The sequence below is a fragment of the Salvelinus fontinalis genome, chromosome 32 (genome assembly GCF_029448725.1).
Source record: "Salvelinus fontinalis isolate EN_2023a chromosome 32, ASM2944872v1, whole genome shotgun sequence".
NCBI lineage: Eukaryota > Metazoa > Chordata > Actinopteri > Salmoniformes > Salmonidae > Salvelinus > Salvelinus fontinalis.
This window is the reverse complement of record NC_074696.1, coordinates 16326413-16350880: the sequence shown is the minus strand read 5'-3', so window position 1 is coordinate 16350880 and position 24468 is coordinate 16326413. Positions and strand designations below refer to the sequence as shown.

The following is a 24468-nucleotide window of genomic DNA, read 5'->3' as shown; positions in this document are numbered from 1 at the left end:
TGTAAACTATGATATCTACCTGAAATATGCACATTTTTCTAACAAAACCTATCCTATACCATAAATATGTTATCAGACTGTCATCTGATGAGGTTTTTTCTTGGTTAGTGGCTATCAATATCTTAGTTTAGCCGAATTGGTGATAGCACCCGATGGAGTAAGAAACTGATGGAGTTAGAAAAGTGGTGTCTTTTGCTAACGTGGTTAGCTAATAGATTTACATATTTTGTCTTCCCTGTAAAACATTTAAAAAATCTGAAATGGTGGCTTTATTCACAAGATCTGTATCTTTCATTAGGTGTCTTGGACTTGTGATTTAATGATATTTAGATGCTACTATTTAATTGTGACGCTATGCTAGCGATGCTACTCAGTGTGGGGGGGGTGGGGGGTGCTCCCGGACCCGGGGTAGATACTCGTGAAAGGTTAATGTGACTGGCTGGCTCCTATGTTGACCTGTTTGGGCTGCAGGGGCAGTATTGAGTAGCCAGATAAAAGGTGCCCATTTCAAACGGCCTCGTACTCAATTCTTGCTCGTACAATATGCATATTTATATATATAATATATATATATATATATATAATATGCAGTTTATAATTGGCTCATTTATTCCCCTTCTCTCCCCTGTAACTATTCCCCAGGTCGTTGCTGCAAATGAGAATGTGTTCTCAGTCAACTTACCTGGTAAAATAAAGGATAAATTAAAAATAAAAATAAAAAATATTATTATTACTATTGGATAGAAAACATTCTCTAGTTTCTATAACCGTTTGATTTATATCTGTGAGTTAAACAGAACTCATTTGGCACAAACTTCCTGACCAGGAAGTGGAAAGTCTGAAATCGAGGCTCTGTTCTAGGTCCTGCCTATAAATGGGCATGATACGTATTAGTATACATGCACGTCATACACCTTCCCCTAGATGTCAAGGGGCAGTGAGAGAAGAAATGGAGTCTTTATCTTGGTCTGAAGTGGAATAAATTCTCTTGGAATGACGTGTCACCCATTTCCTGTTTTCAGGAAGGCGCGAGAAGTAACCAGGGATTGCCTTCTGAAAAGCTGTCGTTATAGGCAACTACTATCTCCGGCTTTGATTTTATTTGATACATGTGACAATTTTCTATCCAATAGTAATAATAATATGCATATTGTACGAGCAAGAATTGAGTACGAGGCCGTTTGAAATGGGCACCTTTTATTTTGCTACTAAATACTGCCCCTGCAGCCCAAACAGGTTAAACTTGGCCAAAACAGAGATGCTTGTTCTAGGTCCCAAAAAACAAAGAGGTCTTCTGTTGAATCTGACAATTAATCTTGATGGTTGTACAGTCGTCTCAAATAAAACTGTGAAGGACCTCGGCGTTACTCTGGACCCTGATCTCTCTTTTGACGAACATATCAAGACTGTTTCAAGGACAGCTTTTATCCATCTACGTAACATTGCAAAAATCTGAATCTTCCTGTCCAAAAAATTATGCAGAAAAATTAATCCATGCTTTTGTCACTTCTAGGTATGACTACTGCAATGCTCTACTTTCCGGCTACCCGGATAAAGCACAAAATATACTTCAGTTAGTGCTAAACACGGCCACGGCTGCTAGAATCTTTTCTAGAACCAAAAATATATCATATTACTCCAGTGCTAGCCTCTCTACACTGGCTTCCTGTTAACTTCTTGACGCTAGGAGGCAGAATTTTTATGTTTGGAAAAATAACGTTCCCATTGTAAATGGCCTATTTCTCAGGCCCAGATGCTAAAATATGCATATAATGCAAAATGCATATTCTAGTTTTTTGATATAAAAATAATCTTTATCGAACAAAAGGAACATTTATTGTGTAACTGGGAGTCTTGTGAGTACAAACATCCGAAGATCATCAAAGGTAAGCGATTAATTGTATTGCTTTTCTGACTTTCGTGACCAATCTACCATGCTGCTAGGTGTTTGTAATGTTTTGTCTAGTGATCGATAAACTCACACAAACGCTTGGATTTCTTTCGCTGTAAAGCATATTTTCAAAATCTGAAACGACAGGTGGATTAACAACAAGCTAAGCTGTGTTTTGCTGTATTGCACTTGTGATTACATGAAATTAATAAAATTAATTAAAGTAATTTTCTTTTCATTTGGCGCTCTGCAATTCAACGGTTGTTGATGAAAATGATCCCGCTAAAGGGATCCGTGCGCCAATATTAGACAAGGGCTGATTTCAAGGTTTTACTGCTAACCTACAAAGCATTACATGGGCTTGCTCCTACCTATCTTTCCGATTTGGTCCTGCCGTACATACCTACACGTACGCTATGGTCACAAGACACAGGCCTCCTTACTGTCCCTAGAATTTCTAAGCAAACAGCTGGAGGCAGGGCTTTCTCCTATAGAGCTCCATTTTTATGGTATGGTCTGCCTACCCATGTGAGAGACGCAGACTCGGTCTCAACCTTTAAGTCTTTACTGAAGACTCATCTCTTCAGTGGGTCATATGATTGAGAGTAGTCTGGCCCAGGAGTGTGAAGGTGAACGGAAAGGCACTGGAACAACAAACCGCCCTTGCTGTCTCTGCCTGGCTGGTTCCCCTCTCTCCACTGGGATTATCTGCCTCTTACCCTGTTACAGGGGCTGAGTCACTGGCTTACTGGTGCTCTTCCATGCCGTCCCTGGGAGGGGTGCGTCACTTGAGTGGGTTGAGTCATTGACGTGATCTTCCTTGGGTTGTGCCGTGGCGGAGATCTTTGTGGGCTATACTTGGCCTTGTCTCAGGATGGTCAGTTGGTGGTTGAAGATCTCTAGTGGTGTGGGGGCTGTGCTTTGGCAAGTGGGTGGAGTTATATCCTGCCTGTTTGGCCCTGTCCGGGGGTATCGTCGGATGGGGCCACAGTGTCTCCCGACCACTCCTATCTCAGGCTCCAGTATTTATGCTGCATTAGTTTATGTCGTGGGGCTAGGGACAGTCTGTTATATCTGGAGTATTTATCCTGTCTTATCCGGTGTCCTGTGTGAATTTAGGTATGCCCTCTCTAACTCTCTCTCTCTTTCTCTCTTTCTTTCTTTCTCTTTTTCTTTCTCTCTCTCGGAGGACCTGAGCCCTAGGACCAAGCCTGAGGACTATGTGGCCTGATGACTCCTTGCTGTCTCCAGTCCACCTAATTGCTGCTGCTCCAGTTTCAACTGTTCTTCCTGCGGCTATGGAATCCTGAACTGTTCACCGGACGTGCTACCTGTCCCAGACCTGCTACCTGTCCCAGACCTGCTGTTTTCAACTCTCTAAAGACAGCAGGAGCGGTAGAGATACTCTGAATGATCGGCTATGAAAAGCCAACTGACATTTACTCCTGAGGTGCTGACCTGTTGCACCCTCGACATCCACTGTGATTATTTGTATTTGACCCTGCTGGTCACCTATGAACATTTGAACATCTTGGCCATGTTATAATCTCTACCCGGCACAGCCAGAAGAGGACTGGCCACCCCTCATAACCTGATTCCTCTCTAGGTTTCTTCCGAGGTTCTGGCCTTTCTTGGGAGTTTTTCCTAGGGACCGTGCTTCTACACCTACATTGCTTGCTGTTTGGGGTTTTAGGCTGGGTTTCTGTACAGCACTTTGAGATATCAGCTGATGTAAGAAGGGCTTTATAAATACATTTGATTTGATTTGATGACCAATCGATAAGTAATTTGTGGGATATGTGTGACTACAGATTCCGCATGTTAGGTCAGCTGTTGATTCATTGATTGATTGATTGTGTACATTATTCTTCAAAGGGAAACCATTCCCACTGCTCACCAAAGGCTTTGTAGTTTTAATTTAACTTTATGTTACACGTCCAACATTTTCTATTTTAAATAATCAAAATATTCAATTCAAATTCTCCCAAGAGTGGCATCACAGCACAATTTAAGACCAATTTAAATAAAAAAGAAACCAAATAAAAAATGTGATGAAAGTTGCCTTTGATCAGTTGAGCATAGAGACAATCCTGTGTTTATTCTCATTGACTAATTTAATTATTCAATTAAAACTGCGGCTGGAAACTGTTTTCACTGCATTAATGAATGGAAGAAAACAGAACTATTACATTAAACACACACACACACACACACACACACACACACACACACACACACACACACACACACACACACACACACACACACACACACACACACACACACACACACACATCATCCAACAGGGCGGCTAACCAAAAGCAAAGAGCATGCAGATTGAATATGTATTTGAGAGTTTGTGTGTATGTGTGCGCGTGCGTAAGTGTGTCTGAGTGCATCCGTGCACGCAGGCGTGTGTGTCTGTGTGTAGATAATAAAAGTGACTTACAGGTTCCCATAGTCCCAGACAACACACTGAGGGTTTGATGTGCCCTGGAAAAGACAAAAAAACAACAAGAAAATATGAACTGTTACTACCAGAGGAGAGGGGGAGTTGGAAAACGGAAGTGAGAAACTGTTCACTGCCTGAGGAAAACAAGTGAAGGTGTGTGGAGGATGGAAGAAGAGGTAAACAGACAGACAAAGGAAGAGAAAGTACAAGACAAAGGGAGGGAGAACATGTAATTGCCGGAGGACAGACAGTGAAACAGCTACTGCTGGAGGGGACAGAGATTGTGTGTCAACAATAAAGAAAGAAAAAGCGAGGAGATATAAAGAGAGAAAGAGAGAGGGGGAGAGAGAGAAATACAGAGAAAGAGGGGGGAGAGAGAGAGAGAGAGAGAGAGAGAGGGAGAGGGAGAGGGAGGAGGGAGGGGAGAGAGAGAGAGAGAGAGAGAGAGAGAGAGGGATAGAGATATATATAGAGAGAGAGAGGGAGGGGGAGTGAGAGATAGGGAGAGAGAGAGAGAGAGAGAGGGGACAGAGAGATTGAGAGAGAGAGAGAGGGAGAGGGGGACAGAGAGCGAGAGGGAGGAGAGAGAGGGGGACAGAGAGATTGAGAGAGAGAGAGAGATAGGGATTGGGAGAGATTGAGAGAGAGAGTGAGAGAGAGAGAGTAGAGAGAGGGGGATAGAGAGATTGAGAGAGAGAGAGAGAGAGAGAGGGGGAGAGAGAGAGAGAGAGGTGGGGTAGAAAGAGAGGCTGTGGGGGGAGAGGGGGGAGAGAGAGAGATATGAAAAGCCAAATGACATTTACTCTTGAGGTGCTGACCTGTTGCACCCTCTACATCTGACTCTGCTGGTCATCTATGAATGTTTGAACATCTTGGCCATGTTCTGGTATTATCTCCACCCCTCCGCCTGGTCCCTCTAGGTTTTTCCTAGGTTCTGGCCTTCCTAGGGAGTTTTTCCTAGCCACAGTGCTTCTACATCTGCATTGCTTGCTGTTTGGGGTTTTAGGCTGGGTTTCTGTACAGCACTTTGAGATATAAGCTGATGTAAAAATAGCTGAATAAATTCATTTGATTGATTGATTGAAATAGAGGGGGAGAGCGAGAGAGAGAGAGAGAGAGAGAGAGAGAGATAGAGAGAGAGGGGGACAGAGAGATTGAGAGAGAGAGTGAGAGAGAGAGAGTGAGAGAGAGAGAGTGAGAGAGAGTAGAGAGTAGAGAGTAGAGAGTAGAGAGTAGAGAGTAGAGAGAGAGAGAGAGAGAGAGAGAGAGAGAGAGAGAGAGAGAGAGAGAGAGAGAGAGAGAGAGACCCGGACAGTCTCTAAATTTAAACACAAACAGCTCCACTCAAAGTCTAGACAAGCAGCCCATTCTGCAGACTCACTCCTCGTCCATCGATTCACTTGAAACAAAGCCAATTCCACAGAGTAAAACGGCCTTTGATTGGCTAATCAAAGCTTAGTGGTGCATATAGCATTACTGAGGAGGATTCTCCACGACTCAATCAGGGATTCGATCAGTGAATCGATTCACTCCAATTGACTCATCCACGCTCACCCCAACAGTGATCGGCATGATAAGTGAATCGATTGCTTTGGTCTAATTGAATCATCTGGACTTGTTCCATTCACTCTATAGGTCCCAATGTGTTTAATTCTACTGAGGACGAATCAACCAACAGTTATTTGGATTTTAGGAGTGTCCAGTCTAGTCCAGTCTATGACCTGATGAGGTAGCTCTCTATTCCAGCCAAGCATTCCCACCACCATTAAACTAATCATTGACTTAATTCAGACGATCAGGAGAGCCAATCCTATCAGAGAAAAGATGGTTGGTTGCAGTGTACGAATAAACCTATTAACTTTAGTGCACTCAGATACAGAGGAGACCACACTTTTAGCATCTAAATGCAGAATTTCCTGGTCCTCCAGCGAAGAAAAGGAAATCATAGCCCTTTCCGTTTCAGCTACCCATAGATTAGAAGCCATCTCTGGGGAGGTAGCGGAGGAAGCGTGGCTCTCTACGACCATCTATCAGTCGTTATATTGTGACCACGCATTATTCAAGTTTCCCTTTGAGGCCCATCTGTTAATGAAGGGGAGTCTCCCTCTGGTGGTGGAGGACATTATTACACTGGTCCCCTCCCTGCACACTACCTACTCCTCCCTTGTTTAAAAAAAAGTACCACAGTAGATAGAGGTTCTTTGGCTTGTAAGGTTATACATGGCACTAAAATAGGATTCTACTGAGGTAAAAAAACAAACATTTTGGGGGCCATATAGCACCCTTTTTATGGTTCTTTATAGAACCTGTATGGAGAACCGTTCTATAAAGAACCTGTCTCAATCTTAAAGGTTATTTGTTGATCCTTTTAAAGAACCATACAGGGTTTTATATTCTATTCATTCTGGTCAGCCATATTATACTGTTAAAATTCCATAGGTGTTATTATTGTGTTCATTAACAAGTTGAATCAAATGAGCTACCTCTGGAACAGCTGAGGGTCCCCGAGGAGAGAAGTGAAAACCACTGACTGATTCAGTCAACCATTCTCCATTTACACAAGGTCATACGTGAGTGTTTCACAAGACACCCTCGCATGCCATAGTCATATATGTAGAAAATGGAATTGCATAACAAAACACATTAGATAAACTGCAATGACCTTTCATTTTTTATACATTTTTTGGTCATTTAGCAGACGCTCTTATCCAGAGCGACTTGTACCTTTTCGTACAGGTCCCACGTGGGCCACACCAACTGAGCCACACGGGACTCCCACTCACAGTTGCGCATAAAGAGCTGTTAGCAAACCACGCCACAAAATGCTCCAATGAGCCGCCTCTTCTACATTTTAATTATCACTAAAAGAGCAAAGAACCCTTGAAGAGATCAAAGGTTAAACTGAGTCATTCTGGTTCTCTCTTCCCAAATAACCTTCATTTTGTTGTGTATGTTGCCTAGGCATATGTCCCAAGTGACACCCTATTCCCTATATAGTGCACTAAACAGAGAGCCATTTAGTCCAGTCATTTTGACCAGAGCCGTATGGGCCCCAGAATGTTGCTCTGCTGTTTATAATGGATGTACAGGACCAAACTGTAGAACTGTTACGCCTCTTGGTCATTCAAATCTCCTTTTATTGGAACGGAAAGAAGAGTTTAAACTACTTTTATTATTATTATTTTAAACCTTTATTTAACTAAGCAAGTCAGTTAAGAACTAATCCTTATTTACAATGAAGGCCTACCCCGGTGTCATGACATTGGCCTGGGGGTAGGTTTATGACAGTTATAAATACCCCCCCCCTTCCCCCATACGCCCTCTTCCTCTCCCTACTCTACTGATGTGACATTAGAAAGCCCCTTTGGTTAACCTGTTTGGGCTGCAGGGGCAGTATTGAGTAGCCAGATAAAAGGTGCCCATTTCAAACGGCCTCGTACTCAATTCTTGCTCGTACAATATGCATATCATTATTACTATTGGATAGAAAATACTCTCTAGTTTCTAAAACCATTTGAATTATATCTGTGAGTCAAACAGAACTCATTTGGCACAAACTTCCTGACCAGGAAGTGGAAAGTCTGAAATCAAGGCTCTGTTCTACTTCCTGCCTATAAATGGGCATGATACGTTTTAGTATACATGCACTTCATAGACCAACCCCTGGATGTCAAGAGGCGGTGAGAGAAGAAATTGAGTGTTTATCTTGGTCTGAAGTGGAATACAAGCTCTTTGTATGACGTGTCTCCCATTTCCTGTTTTCTGGAGAGCGCGAGGAGGTACCTGCATTTGCCTTCTGTTTAGCTGCCGTTATAGGCGACTACTATCTCCGGGCTTTGATTTTATTTGATACATGTGACCATATCATCGTAAAGTATGTTTTTTCAATATAGTTTAATCAGATTATTGAAATATTTCCGTGAGTTTTGCCGTGTTCCGTTCTCTGAGTTTCTTGACGATGGAGAGATTCGTGCCACTTGGCTAGTGTGCTTGCTAATTCAAGAGGGAAAGAGGCCGTTCTAAATCCAAACAATGATTGTTCTTGACAAAGGACCCCTTGTCCAACATTCTGATGGAAGATCAGCAAAAGTAAGAAACATTTTATGATGCTATTTCATATATCTGTCGTACATGTGAACTAGTCGTCGGCGCCCAACTTTTGGGTACTCTAGCTATACCGAAGCTGGATGTCGTAATGAAGTTATTTTTTTTGAATTCTAACACAGCGATTTCATTAAGAACTAATGGATCTATCATTTCCTATACAACATGTATTTTTTAGTTATGTTTATGAATAGCTATTTGGTCAGAATATGTGTCTCAGAAAAAGTGTCAGAAAAATATCCGGACGTTGTGGGAAAAAGTAGCTGAGTTAGCACAATGTGTAACCATTGATTTCAGCTCTAAATATACACATTTTCGAACAAAACATAAGTGTATGTATAACTTGATGTTATAGGACTGTCATCTGATGAAGAATATCAAGGTTAGTCAAAAATGATATATCTTTTACTGGTTTGTTACGATCGCTAACTTTTACTGCTGGGAAATGGCTTGTCTTTCTGGCTATTGTGGTAAGCTAATATAACCCTATATTGTGTTTTCGCTGTAAAACACTTAATTAGATTATTGAAATTTTTTCGGGAGTTTTGCCGTGTCCCGTTCTCTTCCGTTTGTTGACATGGAGAGATTCGCGCCACTTGGCAAGTGTGCTTGCTAAATCGAGAGGGAAAAAGGCCGTTCTAAATACAAACAACGATTGTTCCCGACAAAGGACCCCTTGTCCAACATTCTGATGAAAGATCAGCAAAAGTAGGACCCATTTTATGATGCTATTTCATATATCTGTCGAACATGTTGTGCTAGTCGTTTGCGCCCAGCTTTTGGGTACTCTCTCGCTATAGCTAAGCTGGATGTCGTAATTAAGTTATTTTTAGAATTCTAACACGGCGATTGCATTAAGAACTAGTGTATCTATCATTTCCTATACAACATGTATTTTTTAGTTATGTTTATGAATAGCTATTTGGTCAGAATATGTGTGTCAGAAAAAGTGTCAGAAAAATATCCGGACATTGTGGGAAAAAGATGCTACGTTAGCACAATGTATAACCACTGATTTCAGCTCTAAATATGCACATTTTCAAACAAAACATAAGTGTATGTATAACCTGATGTTATAGGACTGTCATCTGATGAAGCTTATCAAGGTTAGTCAAAAATTATATATCTTTTGCTGGTTTGTTACGATCGCTAACTTTTGCTACTGGGGAATGGCTTATGTTTCTGGCTATTGTGGTAAGCTAATATAACGCTATATTGTGTTTCGCTGTAAAACACTTAAGAAATCGGAAATATTGGCTGGAATCACAAGATGCCTGTCTTTCATTTGCTGTTCAGTATGTATTTTTCAGAAATGTTTTATAATGAGTATTTAGGTATTTGACGTTGGTGTCTGTAATTATTCCGTCTGCTTTCGGTGCAATTTCTGATTGTAGCTGCAATGTAAACTATGATTTATACCTGAAATATGCACATTTTTCGAACAAAACATAGATTTATTGAATAACATGTTATAAGACTGTCATCTGATGAAGTTGTTTGTTGGTTAGTTTGGTTGGTTCTTGGTTAGTTAGGTTGGCTTTGTGCATGCCACCTGTGCTGTGAAAAATGTCCTTTTTTGTATTTGGTGGTGAGCTAACATAAATATACATGCTGTTTTCGCTGTAAAACATTTTATAATATCGGACATGTTGGCTGGATTCACAAGATGTGTACCTTTCATTTGCTGTATTGGACTTGTTAATGTGTGAAAGTTAAATATTTCTAAAAAATATATTTAGAATTTTGCGCCCTGCACTTGAAGTGGCTGTTGTCATATTGTGGCCGGCCTCGGGCTTGCAGCCAGAAGAAGTTAACGCACGCTGTATGTCGTAGTAACGTTAATTTTAAAAATCTAACACAGCGATTGCATTAAGAACTAATGTATCTTTCATTTGCTGTCCAACCTGTATTTTTTAGTCAAGTTTATGATTAGTTACTGATTCGATTAGGTGCCTCTCCCAAGATTTCTCCCGACATATTGTTGGCAGCTTGGCTACTATTCTATATGTATAACCACGATTTTTTACGCTAAATATGCACATTTTCGAACAAACTCTATATGTATTGTGTAATATGATGTTATAGGACTGTCATCTGAAGAAGTTTGAGAAGGTTAGTGAAAAAATGTATATCTTTTGCTGGTTTATTCGTTATCGCTATTGTTGGCTTGAATCAATGCTGTTGTGTGGTTGGCTATTGTAGTAAGCTAATATAATGGTATATTGTGTTTTCGCTGTAAAACACTTAAAAAATCTGAAATATTGGCTGGATTCACAAGATCTTTGTCTTTCATTTGCTGTACGCTGTGTATTTTTCATAAATATTTTATGATGAGTATTTAGGTAATTCACGTTGGTCTCTGTAGTTATTCTAATTGCTTTGGTGAGAGTTGTGATGGTGGCTGCAATGGTAAACTATGATTTATACCTGAAATATGCAAAATTTTCTAACAAAACATATGCTATACAATAAATATGTTATCAGACTGTCATCTGATGAAGTTGTTTCTTGGTTAGTGGCTATTTATATATTTATTTGGTCGACATTGTGATAGCTACCTATGCAGGAAAAAAATGGTGGGAAAAAAAAGTTGTGTCTTTTGCTATCGTGGTAAGCTAATAGATTTACATATTGTGTCTTCCCTGTAAAACATTTTAAAAATCAGAAATGATGGCTGAATTCACAAGATGTGTATCTTTCATCTGGTGTCTTGGACTTGTGATTTAATGATATTTAGATGCGAGTATTTACTTGTGACGCTATGCAAGGCTATGCTAGTCAGCTTTTTTACTGATGGGGGTGCTCCCGGATCCGGGATTGTGTGCAAGTAGAAGTTAAGGTATATTATGTCAGTTCGGTTGCCCTCTGGCACATTCTCATCAATGATAGAATGACATAAACTCTACTGTGGAAAGTCTAAACATCAGAGGTATCGGATTCACATGGAATTGTTGTTTAATTCAAATGTTTGAATATGAAACTATTTGTGAAGAGATGAAATGTAATTTTAGCTTCCAAATGAGAGATTTGGGTTTTCATAAGTTTACTCAACCAGTGGCCCGCATCTGTGAAGAGACATAGGTAATAAACTTTTCAGACACACCCCTCTCCCTCCACTATATAAGCCATTGACAAAAATATAACCTTCTGTTCTGGGTACATTAGGATGACAATCCGATGTCAGAATGGTTCAGATAATAACTACAGAACTAAGCCAACATCAGCATGAGCTTTGGTTGTGAATGGTATGAACTTTGAATCGTATTCACTATAGAAGTGATACCTCCTAGACGTTGTTAGCAACAGCAGCTGCAAACGTAAATTAGGACAGACAGAGTATCCCGTCTACTACACAACGACGTTACTACAACTTCTCCAAGTGACCACCAGAGACATTCTTCAAAGGACAGAGGACTCGGTTTGGCAAGACGGTCTTCCATCTACCACCAACCTACTGAAGCGCAGCTCAGAGTAAATATGTATTGCATTTTCTTTTTACGAATGGGCGGTAATTTAGAATGCATAAGATACTGTATTTACGATAGCACAGCTTCGCCTCTGTTCCAGTCTCCCGCTCTTTCACTCAAACCCAGCCCTTTTTCCTTTGTGTAACAAGCTGTCATATCTGTTCCACCCGCTAGGGACGTTTTCCTTTATGACGGCAATTTGTAATCAAGTTATGATTTAATTGTGTATGTGTGATTTTGTGTGATCAGTTAGGTATTTAGTAAATAAATAATTAAACCCAATTTTGTATTGCTGATTTAACTTGTTCGTGAAGATAACGTGAAGATAACCAAGAATTTAAAACTTTCAGATGAGACTGAAGTAAGGTGACGATTAACCTGTCTAGGATGAGTGTGCCGCTAGCGGCACTCCCCCCCCCACCCCCACTGAAAAACCAGTGCCGCGAAATTCAAAAAAAATATTTTTTTTAAATATTTAACTTTCACACATTAAAGTCCAATACAGCTAATGAAAGACACAGATCTTGTGAATCCAGTCAACATGTCCGATTTTTAAAATGTTTTACAGGGAAGACACAATATGTAAAGATGTACATCTATTACCTAAAAACACATTAGCATAATCCACCATCTTTTATTTGTCCACCAACACCAGTAGCCATCACCAATTCGGCTAAACTAAGATATTTATAGCCCCTAACCAAGAAAAAAACTCATCAGATGACAGTCTGATAACATATTTATGGTATGGGATAGGTTTTGTTAGAAAAAAGTGCATATTTCAGGTAGATGGCATAGGTTACAATTGCACCCACCGTCACAAATGGACTAGAATAATTACTATGAGCAACGTGTTTACCTACTTACTAATCATCAAACATTTCGTAAAAATACACAGCATACACGAATCGAAAGACACAGATCCTGTGAATACAGACAATATTTCAGATTTTCTAAGTGTCTTACAGCGAAAACACAATAAATCGTTATATTAGCATAGCACATAGCACATAGCAGCCCAGCATTGATTCTAGCCAAAGTGGGCGATAACGTCAACATCGCCAAAAATATATTAATTTTTTCACTAACCTTCTCAGAATTCTTCAGATGACACCTGTAACATCATATTACACAATCCATATAGAGTTTGATCGAAAATGTTTATATTTAGCCACCAAAATCATGGTTAGACAATGTGAAATGTAGCTCAGCTGGTCAGAAAATGTCCTTGCGCCACTTAAACAGTGATCTACTCTTATACATAAATACTCATAAACGTGACTAAAAAATATAGGGTGGACAGGGATTGATAGACAATTTAATTCTTAACCTGTTGGGGATGGGGGCGCTGTTTAGACTATTTATGCTAATGTGGCTAATTTTTTAAACGGCTTCCCACAAAATCCTTGATCGTACAATATGCATATTATTATTATTATTGGATAGAAAACAGTCTATAGTTTCTATAGGAGTTGAAATTTTGTCTCTAAGTGGAACAGAGCCCATTCTACAGCAATTTCCCTGACATGGAGTCAGATTTGAGAAACGTTGGCCACTTTTCTGAAGTCATTTAAAAGGGCACTGTCGTTGCTATGACTATACGGACACTTCTTACGTCTTCCCCTGGATGCCTTTACGTGATGACGATTCCAACGGGCTCGATTGCTCGTTCACAGGCCCTACAAATGAAAAAAACCTTTAGCTAGCAAGTCTTTTCTTGCTGCGTAACGCGCGTGGAAGACACCGACCCTCTCCTGTTCCAAGCGTTAGTTTAGCCTGTTATATTTCTCCGGTCATCTTTTCACTCGTTATAGGAGTTACAAACATCACAAAGTAGTTAATTTAAAGCGTTTTATAGCAATTTATATCCGTTTAGTGCGATTTTGGGACATTTATTTTTGCAACGATGTGAAAAGTTGGGCACGCTTTTCAGTTCATCCCGAACGTAGTTGACATTTCCACATGGCAAGAGGACAGCTTTCCACCAAAAGACGATTTCTCCCAAGAAAGGATCCTTTGCCCAAGATACTGATGGAAGAACAGCTCAAGGTAGGACATTTTTATTATGATAAATCGTGTTTCTGTCGAAACATTTTAGTGGCTTAGGACGCCATGTTTTTTGACGTAGCTTCGCTTGGCGCAAACTGTATTGAAAAGTAAGGATAAATTAAAAAATGTAATAACGCAATTGTATTAAGAATTAAATTGTCTATCAATCCCTGTCCACCCTATATTTTTTAGTCACGTTTATGAGTATTTATGTATAAGAGTAGATCACTGTCTAAGTGGCGCAAGGACGTTTTCTTTACCAGCTTGTCTACATTTCACATTGTCTAACCATGATTTTGGTGGCTAAATATAAACATTTTCGATCAAACTGTATATGCATGTTGTAATGTGATGTTACAGGAGTGTCATCGGAAGAATTCTGAGAAGGTTAGTGAAAAAATTAATATCTTTTGGCGATGTTGACTTTTATCGCTCACTTTGGCTAGAATCAATGCTGGGCTGCTAATTGCTATGTGCTAAGCTAATATAACGATTTATTGTGTTTTCGCTGTAAGACACTTAGAAAATCTGAAATATTGTCTGTATTCACAGGATCTGTGTCTTTCGATTCGTGTATGCTGTGTATTTTTACGAAATGTTTGATGATTAGTAGTTAGGTAAACACGTTGCTCATTGTAATTATTCTAGTCCATTTGTGATGGTGGGTGCAATTGTAAACTATGCCATATACCTGAAATATGCACTTTTTTCTAACAAAACCTATCCCATACCATAAATATGTTATCAGACTGTCATCTAATGAGTTTTTTTGTTGGTTAGGGGCTATAAATATCTTAGTTTAGCCGAATTGGTGATGGCTACTGGTGTTGGTGGACAAATAAAAGATGGTGGATTATGCTAATGTGTTTTTAGGTAATAGATGTACATCTTTACATATTGTGTCTTCCCTGTAAAACATTTTAAAAATCGGAAATGTTGACTGGATTCATAAGATCTGTGTCTTTCATTAGCTGTATTGGACTTTAATGTGTGAAAGTTAAATATTTTAAAAAAATATTTTTTTTGAATTTCGCGGCACTGGTTTTTCAGTGGGGGGGGGGGGGGTGTGCCGCTAGCGCCACGCTGATCCTAGACAGGTTAATACAATTGCGGAATTACATTTTTTAATTTATCCTTACTTTTCAATACAGTTTGCGCCAAGCGAAGCTACGTCAAAAAACATGGCGTCCTAAGCCACTAAAATTTTTCGACAGAAACACGATTTATCATAATAAAAATGTCCTACTTTGAGCTGTTCTTCCATCAGTATCTTGGGCAAAGGATCCTTTCTTGGGAGTAATCGTCTTTTGGTGGAAAGCTGTCCTCTTGCCATGTGGAAATGCCAACTGCGTTCGGGATGAACTGAAAGCGTGCCCAGCTATTCACAGCGTTAAAGAAATAAATGTCCCAAAATCGCACTAAACGGATATAAATTGCTATAAAACGCTTTAAATTAACTACCTTATGATGTTTTTAACTCCTATAACGAGTAAAAACATGACCGGAAAAATATAATAGGCTAAACTAACGCTTGGAAAAATAGCAGGTCGATGTCCTCCACGCGCATTACGCAGCAAGAAAAGAGTTCCTACCTACAGGGTTTTTTTATTTATAGGGCCTGTGAACGCGCAATCGACCCCATTGAAATCGTCATCACGTAAAGGCATCCAGGGGAAGACGTAAGCAGTGTCCGTATAGTCATAGCAAAAACAGTGCCCTTTTAACTGACTCCAGAACAGTGGCCAAAATTTCTGAAATCTGACTTCATGTCAGGGAAATTGCTGTAGAATGGGCTCTGTTCCACTTAGAGACAAAATTTCAACTCCTATAGAAACTATAGACTGTTTTCTATCCAATAATAATAATAATATGCATATTGTACGATCAAGGATTTTGTGGGAAGCCGTTTCAAAAATTACACGATTAGCATAAATAGTCTCAACAGCGCCCCCATCCTCAACAGGTTTTAATATTGACTGCTATTGATGTAAAATATTATTAGGTCTTTAAGAGTTTATTCGGAAGATAACAGCTCTATAAATATTATTTTGTGGTGCCCCTCCTCTCTAGTTAATTACATTTACATGATTAGTTCAATCAGGTAATATTAATTACGGAGAATGTATTTTATAGAATAGCATGTCATAACACTTAATCCGGCAGAGCAAAAGACACTGGGACAATTGTGTTCCGCCCTATGGGACTCCCAATCACGGCCGGATGTGATGAAGCATGGAGTGAGATGCCCCCTAAGTTTCTACCTTCCTTCCTTCCTCCCTCGTTCCCTCACTCCCTCTCTATCGCTCCCTCCCTGGTCAAGGTCATAGTATAGTCCATCTGTCCTGACTGTATAGCGCGGTGGGACTTCCACCTGTCCCCTTCTTGTCAGAAAGGTGATTTCCACAACGACAGAAGGAGTGATGCATCACGTTGTGAACCAGAGTTTGCATGGGATGACAGCTCTACGTTTCAGCTCACTCACACAACGGTGTCATCTACATCACAAGTCCCTCAGAGCGCATTAGCCTCCAATGCTACGTGGCATAGCGACGTCTGCTAGCATTCAGCCATCAATCACCAGTCAGACGGGCTAGCGCTAGTTACATTTTACATTTACATTTTTAGTCATTTAGCAGACGCTCTTATCCAGAGCAACTTACAGTAGAGTGCATACATTTTATTACATTTTACATACTGAGACAAGGATATCCCTACCGGCCAAACCCTCCCTAACCCGGACGACGCTATGCCAATTGTGCGTCGCCCCACGGACCTCCCGGTTGCGGCCGGCTGCGACAGAGCCTGGGCGCGAACCCAGAGACTCTGGTGGCGCAGCTAGCACTGCGATGCAGTGCCCTAGACCACTGCGCCACCCGGGAGGCCACCCGGGAGGCTGACAAACGGCTAGCGCTAGTTCCAATGTGACTGACAAAAGGGTACTCCCACGCTGTCTGCCTCTGTCTTTAGCACAGACTTCATATAATGACACTTTCAGCTCCACCAATAAGCTACCTTCCAGAAGACTAAATACTAACGTCTGTGGATATAGTCTTTGTATGTTGTATTCATAAACCTACATCTTTATATTCACACACACACACACACACACACACACACACTCACACACACACACACACACACACACACACTCACACACTCACACACACACACACACACACACACTCACACACTCACACACACACACACACACACACACACTCACACGCGCCCACACACACACTCACACACACTCACACACACACACACACACACACACACACTCTCACGCGCGCCCACACACACACTCACTGGCCGTCATTGGGAAGGTGTATTGACAGTTGGGAAAAGATGTCTTCACGCTATGAACAATGTTCAGTGCAGGAACCCCAACACATCCCTCCTCCCCTCCCCTCTGCCTCCCCCTCCGCCAACATCTGTCGCCATGGCGCTACTTCAGCATCTGGGCGTTGGCGTCCGGCCAAGGACACTACCCACCAACAGCTGCAGGGCATGACTCACACACACACACACACACACACACACACACACACACACACACACACACACACACACACACACACACACACACACACACACACACACACACACACACACACACACACACACACACACAAGCAAGAACACACACACACCTTAAAAAATATCCTTTTTTATTTAACTAGGCAAGTCAGTTAAGAACAAATTCTTATTAACAGTGACAGCCTACCGGGGAACAGTGGGTTAACTGCCTTGTTCAGGGGCAGAACGACAGATTTTTACCTCGTCAGCTCGGGGATTCGGTCTTGCAACCTTTCGGTTACTAGTCCAACGCTCTAACCACTAGGCTACCTGCTGCCCCTTGGCCAAGGTCATCCCCCCCAACAGCTGCAGACCACCAGATTACCAAGCAGTCTACAGTGGTGTACTGAGTTGTAAGGGCAACAGTCTATGGTGGTTCAATGTGCTGTAAGGTCAACCGTCTACAGTGGCTCATTGTTGCAGGACACAGTCTGTCATTAAACTCTCCAGTTCTGTTCTCATTGAAAAGCCACAGACAAGGATGTGAAGGAGTACTGTAACACTCAGGCTATGACACATCATTATAAGGCTATGACACATCATTATAAGGCTATGACACATCATTATAAGGCTATGATACATCATTATAAGGCTATGACACATCATTATAAGGCTATGACACATCATTATCAGGCTATGCCACATCATTATCAGGCTATGCCACATCATTATCAGGCTATGCCACATCATTATCAGGCTACGCCACATCATTATCAGACTACGCCACATCATTATCAGGCTATGACACCATTATCAGGCTATGCCACATCATTATCAGGCTATGCCACATCATTATCAGGCTATGACATCATTATCAGGCTACGACACCATTATCAGGCTATGCCACATCATTATCAGGCTATGACACATCATTATCAGGCTATGCCACATCGTTATCAGGCTATGACACCATTATCAGGCTATGACACATCATTATCAGGCTACGACACATCATTATCAGACTATGCCACATCATTATCAGGCTATGACACATCATTATCAGGCTACGCCACATCATTATCAGACTACGCCACATCATTATCAGGCTATGACATCATTATAAGACTATGCCACATCATTATCAGGCTACGCCACATCATTATCAGACTACGCCACATCATTATCAGGCTATGACATCATTATCAGGCTATGACATCATTATCAGGCTACGCCACATCATTATCAGACTACGCCACATCATTATCAGGCTATGACATCATTATAAGACTATGCCACATCATTATCAGGCTACGCCACATCATTATCAGACTACGCCACATCATTATCAGGCTATGACATCATTATAAGACTATGCCACATCATTATCAGGCTATTCCATGGTATACTCACATTAAGCAGTGGGGACAGCTCCACCACCACCATGGGTTCACTGGGTTTGGGTTCTGGTCGGACCGTCACCGTTAGAATCTTAGAGTTGATCACAGCAGGGGCTCTAACGAGAGAGATAGAGAGAGATAGAGAGAGAGAGAGATAGAGAGAGAGAGAGAGAGAGAGAGAGAGAGAGAGAGAGAGAGAGAGAGAGAGAGAGGGATGGATGGGGAGAGAGAGAGAGAGAGATAGAGAGAGAGAGAGGGATGGATGGGGAGAGAGAGAGAGAGAGAGAGAGAGAGAGAGAGAGAGAGAGAGAGAGAGAGAGAGGGATGGATGGGGAGAGAGAGAGAGAGAGAGAGAGAGAGAGAGAGAGAGAGAGAGAGAGAGAGAGAGAGAGAGAGAGAGAGAGATGAGAAAGACAGAGAGAGAGCGAGAAAGACAGAAAGAGAGCGAGAGAGAAGGGGGGGGGAGAAAGAACAAGAGAGAAAAAAGGAGTGAAAAAGGGAGAGAGAATGAATCTGGTTAAAAATCCCAAAAATACAAGACCATCTTGATGAGACACAGAAACTCAATGCAACCAAGAGTCAAGACCCTAAACAAATAAACAGTCTTCAACATACTAGCATTCAACAGACACCAGATCTGAGGAGCACTCCACTACCATGGCTCTGCATCCATAATGGCACCCTATTGGGCCCTGGTCAAAAGTAGTTCACTATATAGGTTAAATAAAGGTTAAATAAAAAATAAAATAAAATAATTTAAAAAAAATGGAGAATGGGAGCAAGGAATGAAGAAAGGAATATCTGACTAGAATAACATTCCATCTAGGGAGAAGATTACCAATTGAGAGGGAAGGTAGAAATAAAAAGGCAATGGATTGATGGCTGTCACACATCTTTAGTGATTAAAGTGTATAATTCCATATCTAATCCTAATAACCATGACGTGGAAAGACCTGACACCAAAGCACTACCATCTGTTTGTCACCATAGCGTTAGGAAGGATCAGTCTGACCGGGATGATAAACTCTTCCCACTTCTCCGGTAGTTCCCATATAATTGGATTAGCAGGAGTGGGGAATTCCAGGAAGTGCTAGCGGTAGTGGGATAATCTGCGATGGCAAGGTTTAAGGCTTTAGAGATGAAGAATGATGGATGAGAGAGAGATAAGCTAAATGAATTGCAAACACTTTTTATTGTAATAGGAAACACACTTACTTGGGGGCAGGAAGGATGACTCCTAAGGTTCGATAAAGGATGGCTCCGATGACAAAATACGAGGTCTCCGTTTCTGTTTCTGAAAGACACAAACATAATAGTTATCAATATAAATTGATTTGAGGAAATACATGACTGGTACTTATCCCACGCATGCCCAAAGGCTACAGTCCACACAGCAGATCACCTGTCCAGGAAGAAGGATAAAGTTTCATATGTATATAATGTATTCTAGTCGAGGCCTACTGCTCTATTCATATACTGTTCATAATGTGCATTAAAGTACTTGAATTAAAGTACATTAAAGTACGTGCATTAAAGTACATTAAAGTACTTGAATGGACTAGTTAAGTTTTTTTTTTTTATCTGCACTTTACGTTACAATTTACATATTTGCCAAATTTTACTTTTACTTCACTACATTCCTGAAGATAATAATGTACTTTTTACTCCATACATTTATACTGACGCCCAAAAGTATTCGTTACGTTTTGAATGCTTAGGAGAACATGAACATGGTCTAATTCACACACTGATCAAGAGAATATCCCTGGTCATCCTCTGCCTCTGGTCTGCTGGACTCACTAAACACAAATGCTTCGTTTGTAAATTATGTGTGAGTGTTGGAGTTTGCCCCTGGCAATCCGTAAAAAACAAAAATTGTGCCGTCTGGTTTGATTAATATAAAGAATTTGAAATGGTTAATACTTTTACTTTTACTTTTGATCGTTAAGTATATTTAAAACCAAATACATTTAACGAAGTATAATTTTACTGGGTGACTTTCACTTTTACTTGAGTCATTTTCTATTGAAGTATCTTTACTTTTACTCTAGTATGACAATTGGGTACTTTTCCCACCACTGTCTATACACACCATCATATATAACTACTGTCTATACACACCATCCTATATATCTACTGTCTATACACACCATCATATATAACTACTGTCTATACACACCATCCTATATATCTACTGTCTATACACACCATCATATATAACTACTGTCTATACACACCATCCTATATAACTACTGTCTATACACACCATCCTATTTAACTACTGTCTATACACACCATCCTATATAACTACTGTCTATACACACCATCCTATATAACTACTGTCTATACACACCATCCTATATAACTACTGTCTATACACACCATCCTATTTAACTACTGTCTATACACACAATCCTATTGTAACGGTCCTGACCTGTTTTATGTTGTTTTTGTATGTGTTTATGGTCAGGGCGTGTGTTTTGGGTGGGCAGTCTATGTTTTCTGTTTCTATGTTGGTTTTGGGTTGCCTGGTATGGCTCTTAATTAGAGGCAGGTGGTTTGCGTTTTCCTCTAATTAAGAGTCATATTTAGGTAGGGTGTTCTCACTGTTTGTTTGTGGGTGATTGTCTTCCATATCTGTGTTACGTCTTGCACCATACGGGACTGTTCGGTTGTTCGTTTCGTTTCGATGTAGTCTGTTTCCTGTCCGTAAGTGTTACGTTTAGTTATGTGAGTTTATGTTCAGGTTTCGTCTACATCGTTTTCTTGTTTTGTATTTTTGAAAGTGTTTTGTTTTTTCGTGTTGCCATCGTCGTGTTAAATAAAAGATGGCTTATTTCCCTAATGCTGCATTTTGGTCTGATGATCCTTCTCTCCTCTCCTCGTCCGAGGATGAGGAGAGCGACAGCCTTTACAGAATCACCCACCACGCTAGGACCAAGCGGCAAGGGAAAACTAAACGGAGTAAGGGACAGGAAAAGAAGGAGCAATGGACATGGGACGATATATTGGACGGAAAGGGTTGCTACACATGGGAGGAGATCCTGGCTGGTAGGGATCGCCTCCCATGGGAACAGCTGGAGGCACTGAGGAGAGCAGAGGCTACCGGAGAGAGGAACCGGAGCTATGAGGGAACGCGCCTGGCACGGAAGCCCAAAAACAATTTCTTGGGGGGGGGCTAAGAGGTAGTGGGCCAAGGGCAGGTAGGAGACCTGCGCCCACTTCCCAGGCTTACCGTGGAGAGCGGGAGTACGGGCAGGCGCCGTGTTACGCAGTAGAGCGCACGGTGTCTCCTGTACGAGTGCATAGGTCAGTGCGGGTTATTCCACCTCCCCGCACTGGCAGGGCTAGATTGGGTATTGAGCCAGGTGTCATGAGGCCGGCTCAACGCGTCTGGTCTCCAGTGCGTCTCCTCGGGCCGGCATACATGGCACCTGCCTTACGCATGGTTTCCCCGGTTCGCCTACATAGGCCGGTGCGGGTTATTCCACCTCCCCGCACTGGTCGGGTGACCGGGAGCATTCAACCAGGTAGGGTTGGGCAGGCTCAATGCTCAAGAGTGCCAGTACGCCTCCACGGTCCGGTATTTCCGGCGCCACCTCCCCGCCCCAGCCTAGTACCTACAGTGCCTATACTACGCACTAGGCTACCAGTGCGTCTCCTGAGCCCAGTTCCTCCTCCACGCACTCTCTCTGTAGTGCGTGTATCCAGCCCGGTGCCTCCAGTTCCGGCACCACGCACAAGGCCTCCTGTGCGTCTCCAGAGCCCTGTACACACTGTATCTTCTCCCCCTACTAATCCTGATGTGCTTGTCCTCAGCCCGGTGTCACCAGTGCCGGTACCTCGCATCAGGTATAGAGTGGGCTTTGAGAGTACAGTGTGCCCTGTCCCTGCTCCCCGCACTAGTAGGAAGGTGCTTATCCTTAGCCCGGTGCCTCCAGTTCCGGCACCACGCACCAGGTCTACAGTGCGCCGTATCCGGCCAGAGCCATCCGTCTCACCAGCGCCATCTGAGCCATCCGTCTCCCCAGCGCCATCTGAGCCATCCGTCTCCCCAGCGCCATCTGAGCCATCCGTCTCCCCAGCGCCATCTGAGCCATCCGTCTCCCCAGCGCCATCTGAGCCATCCGTCTCCCCAGCGCCATCTGAGCCATCCGTCTCCCCAGCGCCGTCTGAGCCATCCGTCTGCAATGAGCCTGCAAAGCCGCCCGTCTGCAATGAGCCTGCAAAGCCGCCCGTCTGCCATGAGCCTGCTAAGCCGCCCGTCTGCCATGAGCCTACAGAGCCGTCTGCCAGACAGGAGCCGCTAGAGCCGCACGCCAGACAGGAGCCGCTAGAGCCGCCCGCCAGACAGGATCTGCCAGAGCCGCCAACCAGACAGGATCTGCCAGAGCCGCCAACCAGACAGGATCTGCCAGAGCCGCCAACCAGACAGGATCTGCCAGAGCCGCCAACCAGACAGGATCTGCCAGAGCCGCCAACCAGACAGGATCTGCCAGAGCCGCCAGCGAGCCATGAGCAGCCAGAGCCGCCAGAGAGCCATGAGCGTCGAGAGCCGTCAGCCAGCCATGAGCGTCGAGAGCCGTCAGCCAGCCATGAGCGTCGAGAGCCGTCAGCCAGCCATGAGCGTCGAGAGCCGTCAGCCAGCCATGAGCGTCGAGAGCCGTCAGCCTGCCATGAGCGTCGAGAGCCGTCAGCCTGCCATGAGCGTCGAGAGCCGTCAGCCTGCCATGAGCGTCGAGAGCCGTCAGCCTGCCATGAGCGTCGAGAGCCGTCAGCCTGCCATGAGCGTCGAGAGCCGTCAGCCTGCCATGAGCGTCGAGAGCCGTCAGCCTGCCATGAGCGTCGAGAGCCGTCAGCCTGCCATGAGCGTCGAGAGCCGTCAGCCTGCCATGAGCGTCGAGAGCCGTCAGCCTGCCATGAGCGTCGAGAGCCGTCAGCCTGCCATGAGCGTCGAGAGCCGTCAGCCAGCCATGAGCGTCGAGAGCCGTCAGCCAGCCATGAGCGTCAAGAGCCGTTCAGTCAGGATCTGCCTGAGTATATCAGCCGGGACCTGCCCCTTTTCCCGGTGCTGCCCCTTATCCCGGTGCTGCCCCTTATCCCGGTGCTGCCCCTTGTCCCGGTGCTGCCCCTTATCCCGGTGCTGCCCCTTGTCCCGGTGCTGCCCCTTGTCCCGGTGCTGCCCCTTGTCCCGGTGCTGCCCCTTGTCCCGGTGCTGCCCCTTGTCCCGGTGCTGCCCCTTGTCCCGGTGCTGCCCCTTGTCCCGGTGCTGGCCGTTCATTTAGGGGATGTTAGTTTTAGGGTGGTCATTGGGAGGGGAAGACAGAAGCGGAGAGTGACTATGGTGGTGTGGGGACAGCGTCCAGAGCCGGAGCCACCACCGTGGTCAACTGCCTACCCAGACCCTCCCCTGGACTTTGTGCTGGTGCGCCCGGCGTTCGCACCTTGAGGGGGGGGTTCTGTAACGGTCCTGACCTGTTTTATGTTGTTTTTGTATGTGTTTATGGTCAGGGCGTGTGTTTTGGGTGGGCAGTCTATGTTTTCTGTTTCTATGTTGGTTTTGGGTTGCCTGGTATGGCTCTTAATTAG

General features: G+C 43.0%; 1 protein-coding gene across 1 annotated transcript in view; it reads right to left on the bottom strand.

Moving 5' to 3' along the window:
* The window catches only part of LOC129830522 (adhesion G protein-coupled receptor B2-like), a 564124-nt gene that overhangs the window by 183619 nt on the left and 356037 nt on the right, over window positions 1-24468 (bottom strand). Inside the window, exons 14-16 of the mRNA XM_055893092.1 lie at window positions 20095-20173; window positions 18893-18995; window positions 4341-4384 (exon numbers count right to left, since the gene is read on the bottom strand). Coding sequence (XP_055749067.1) covers window positions 4341-4384; window positions 18893-18995; window positions 20095-20173 — 226 coding nt within the window. The remainder of the gene's footprint in view (window positions 1-4340; window positions 4385-18892; window positions 18996-20094; window positions 20174-24468) is intronic.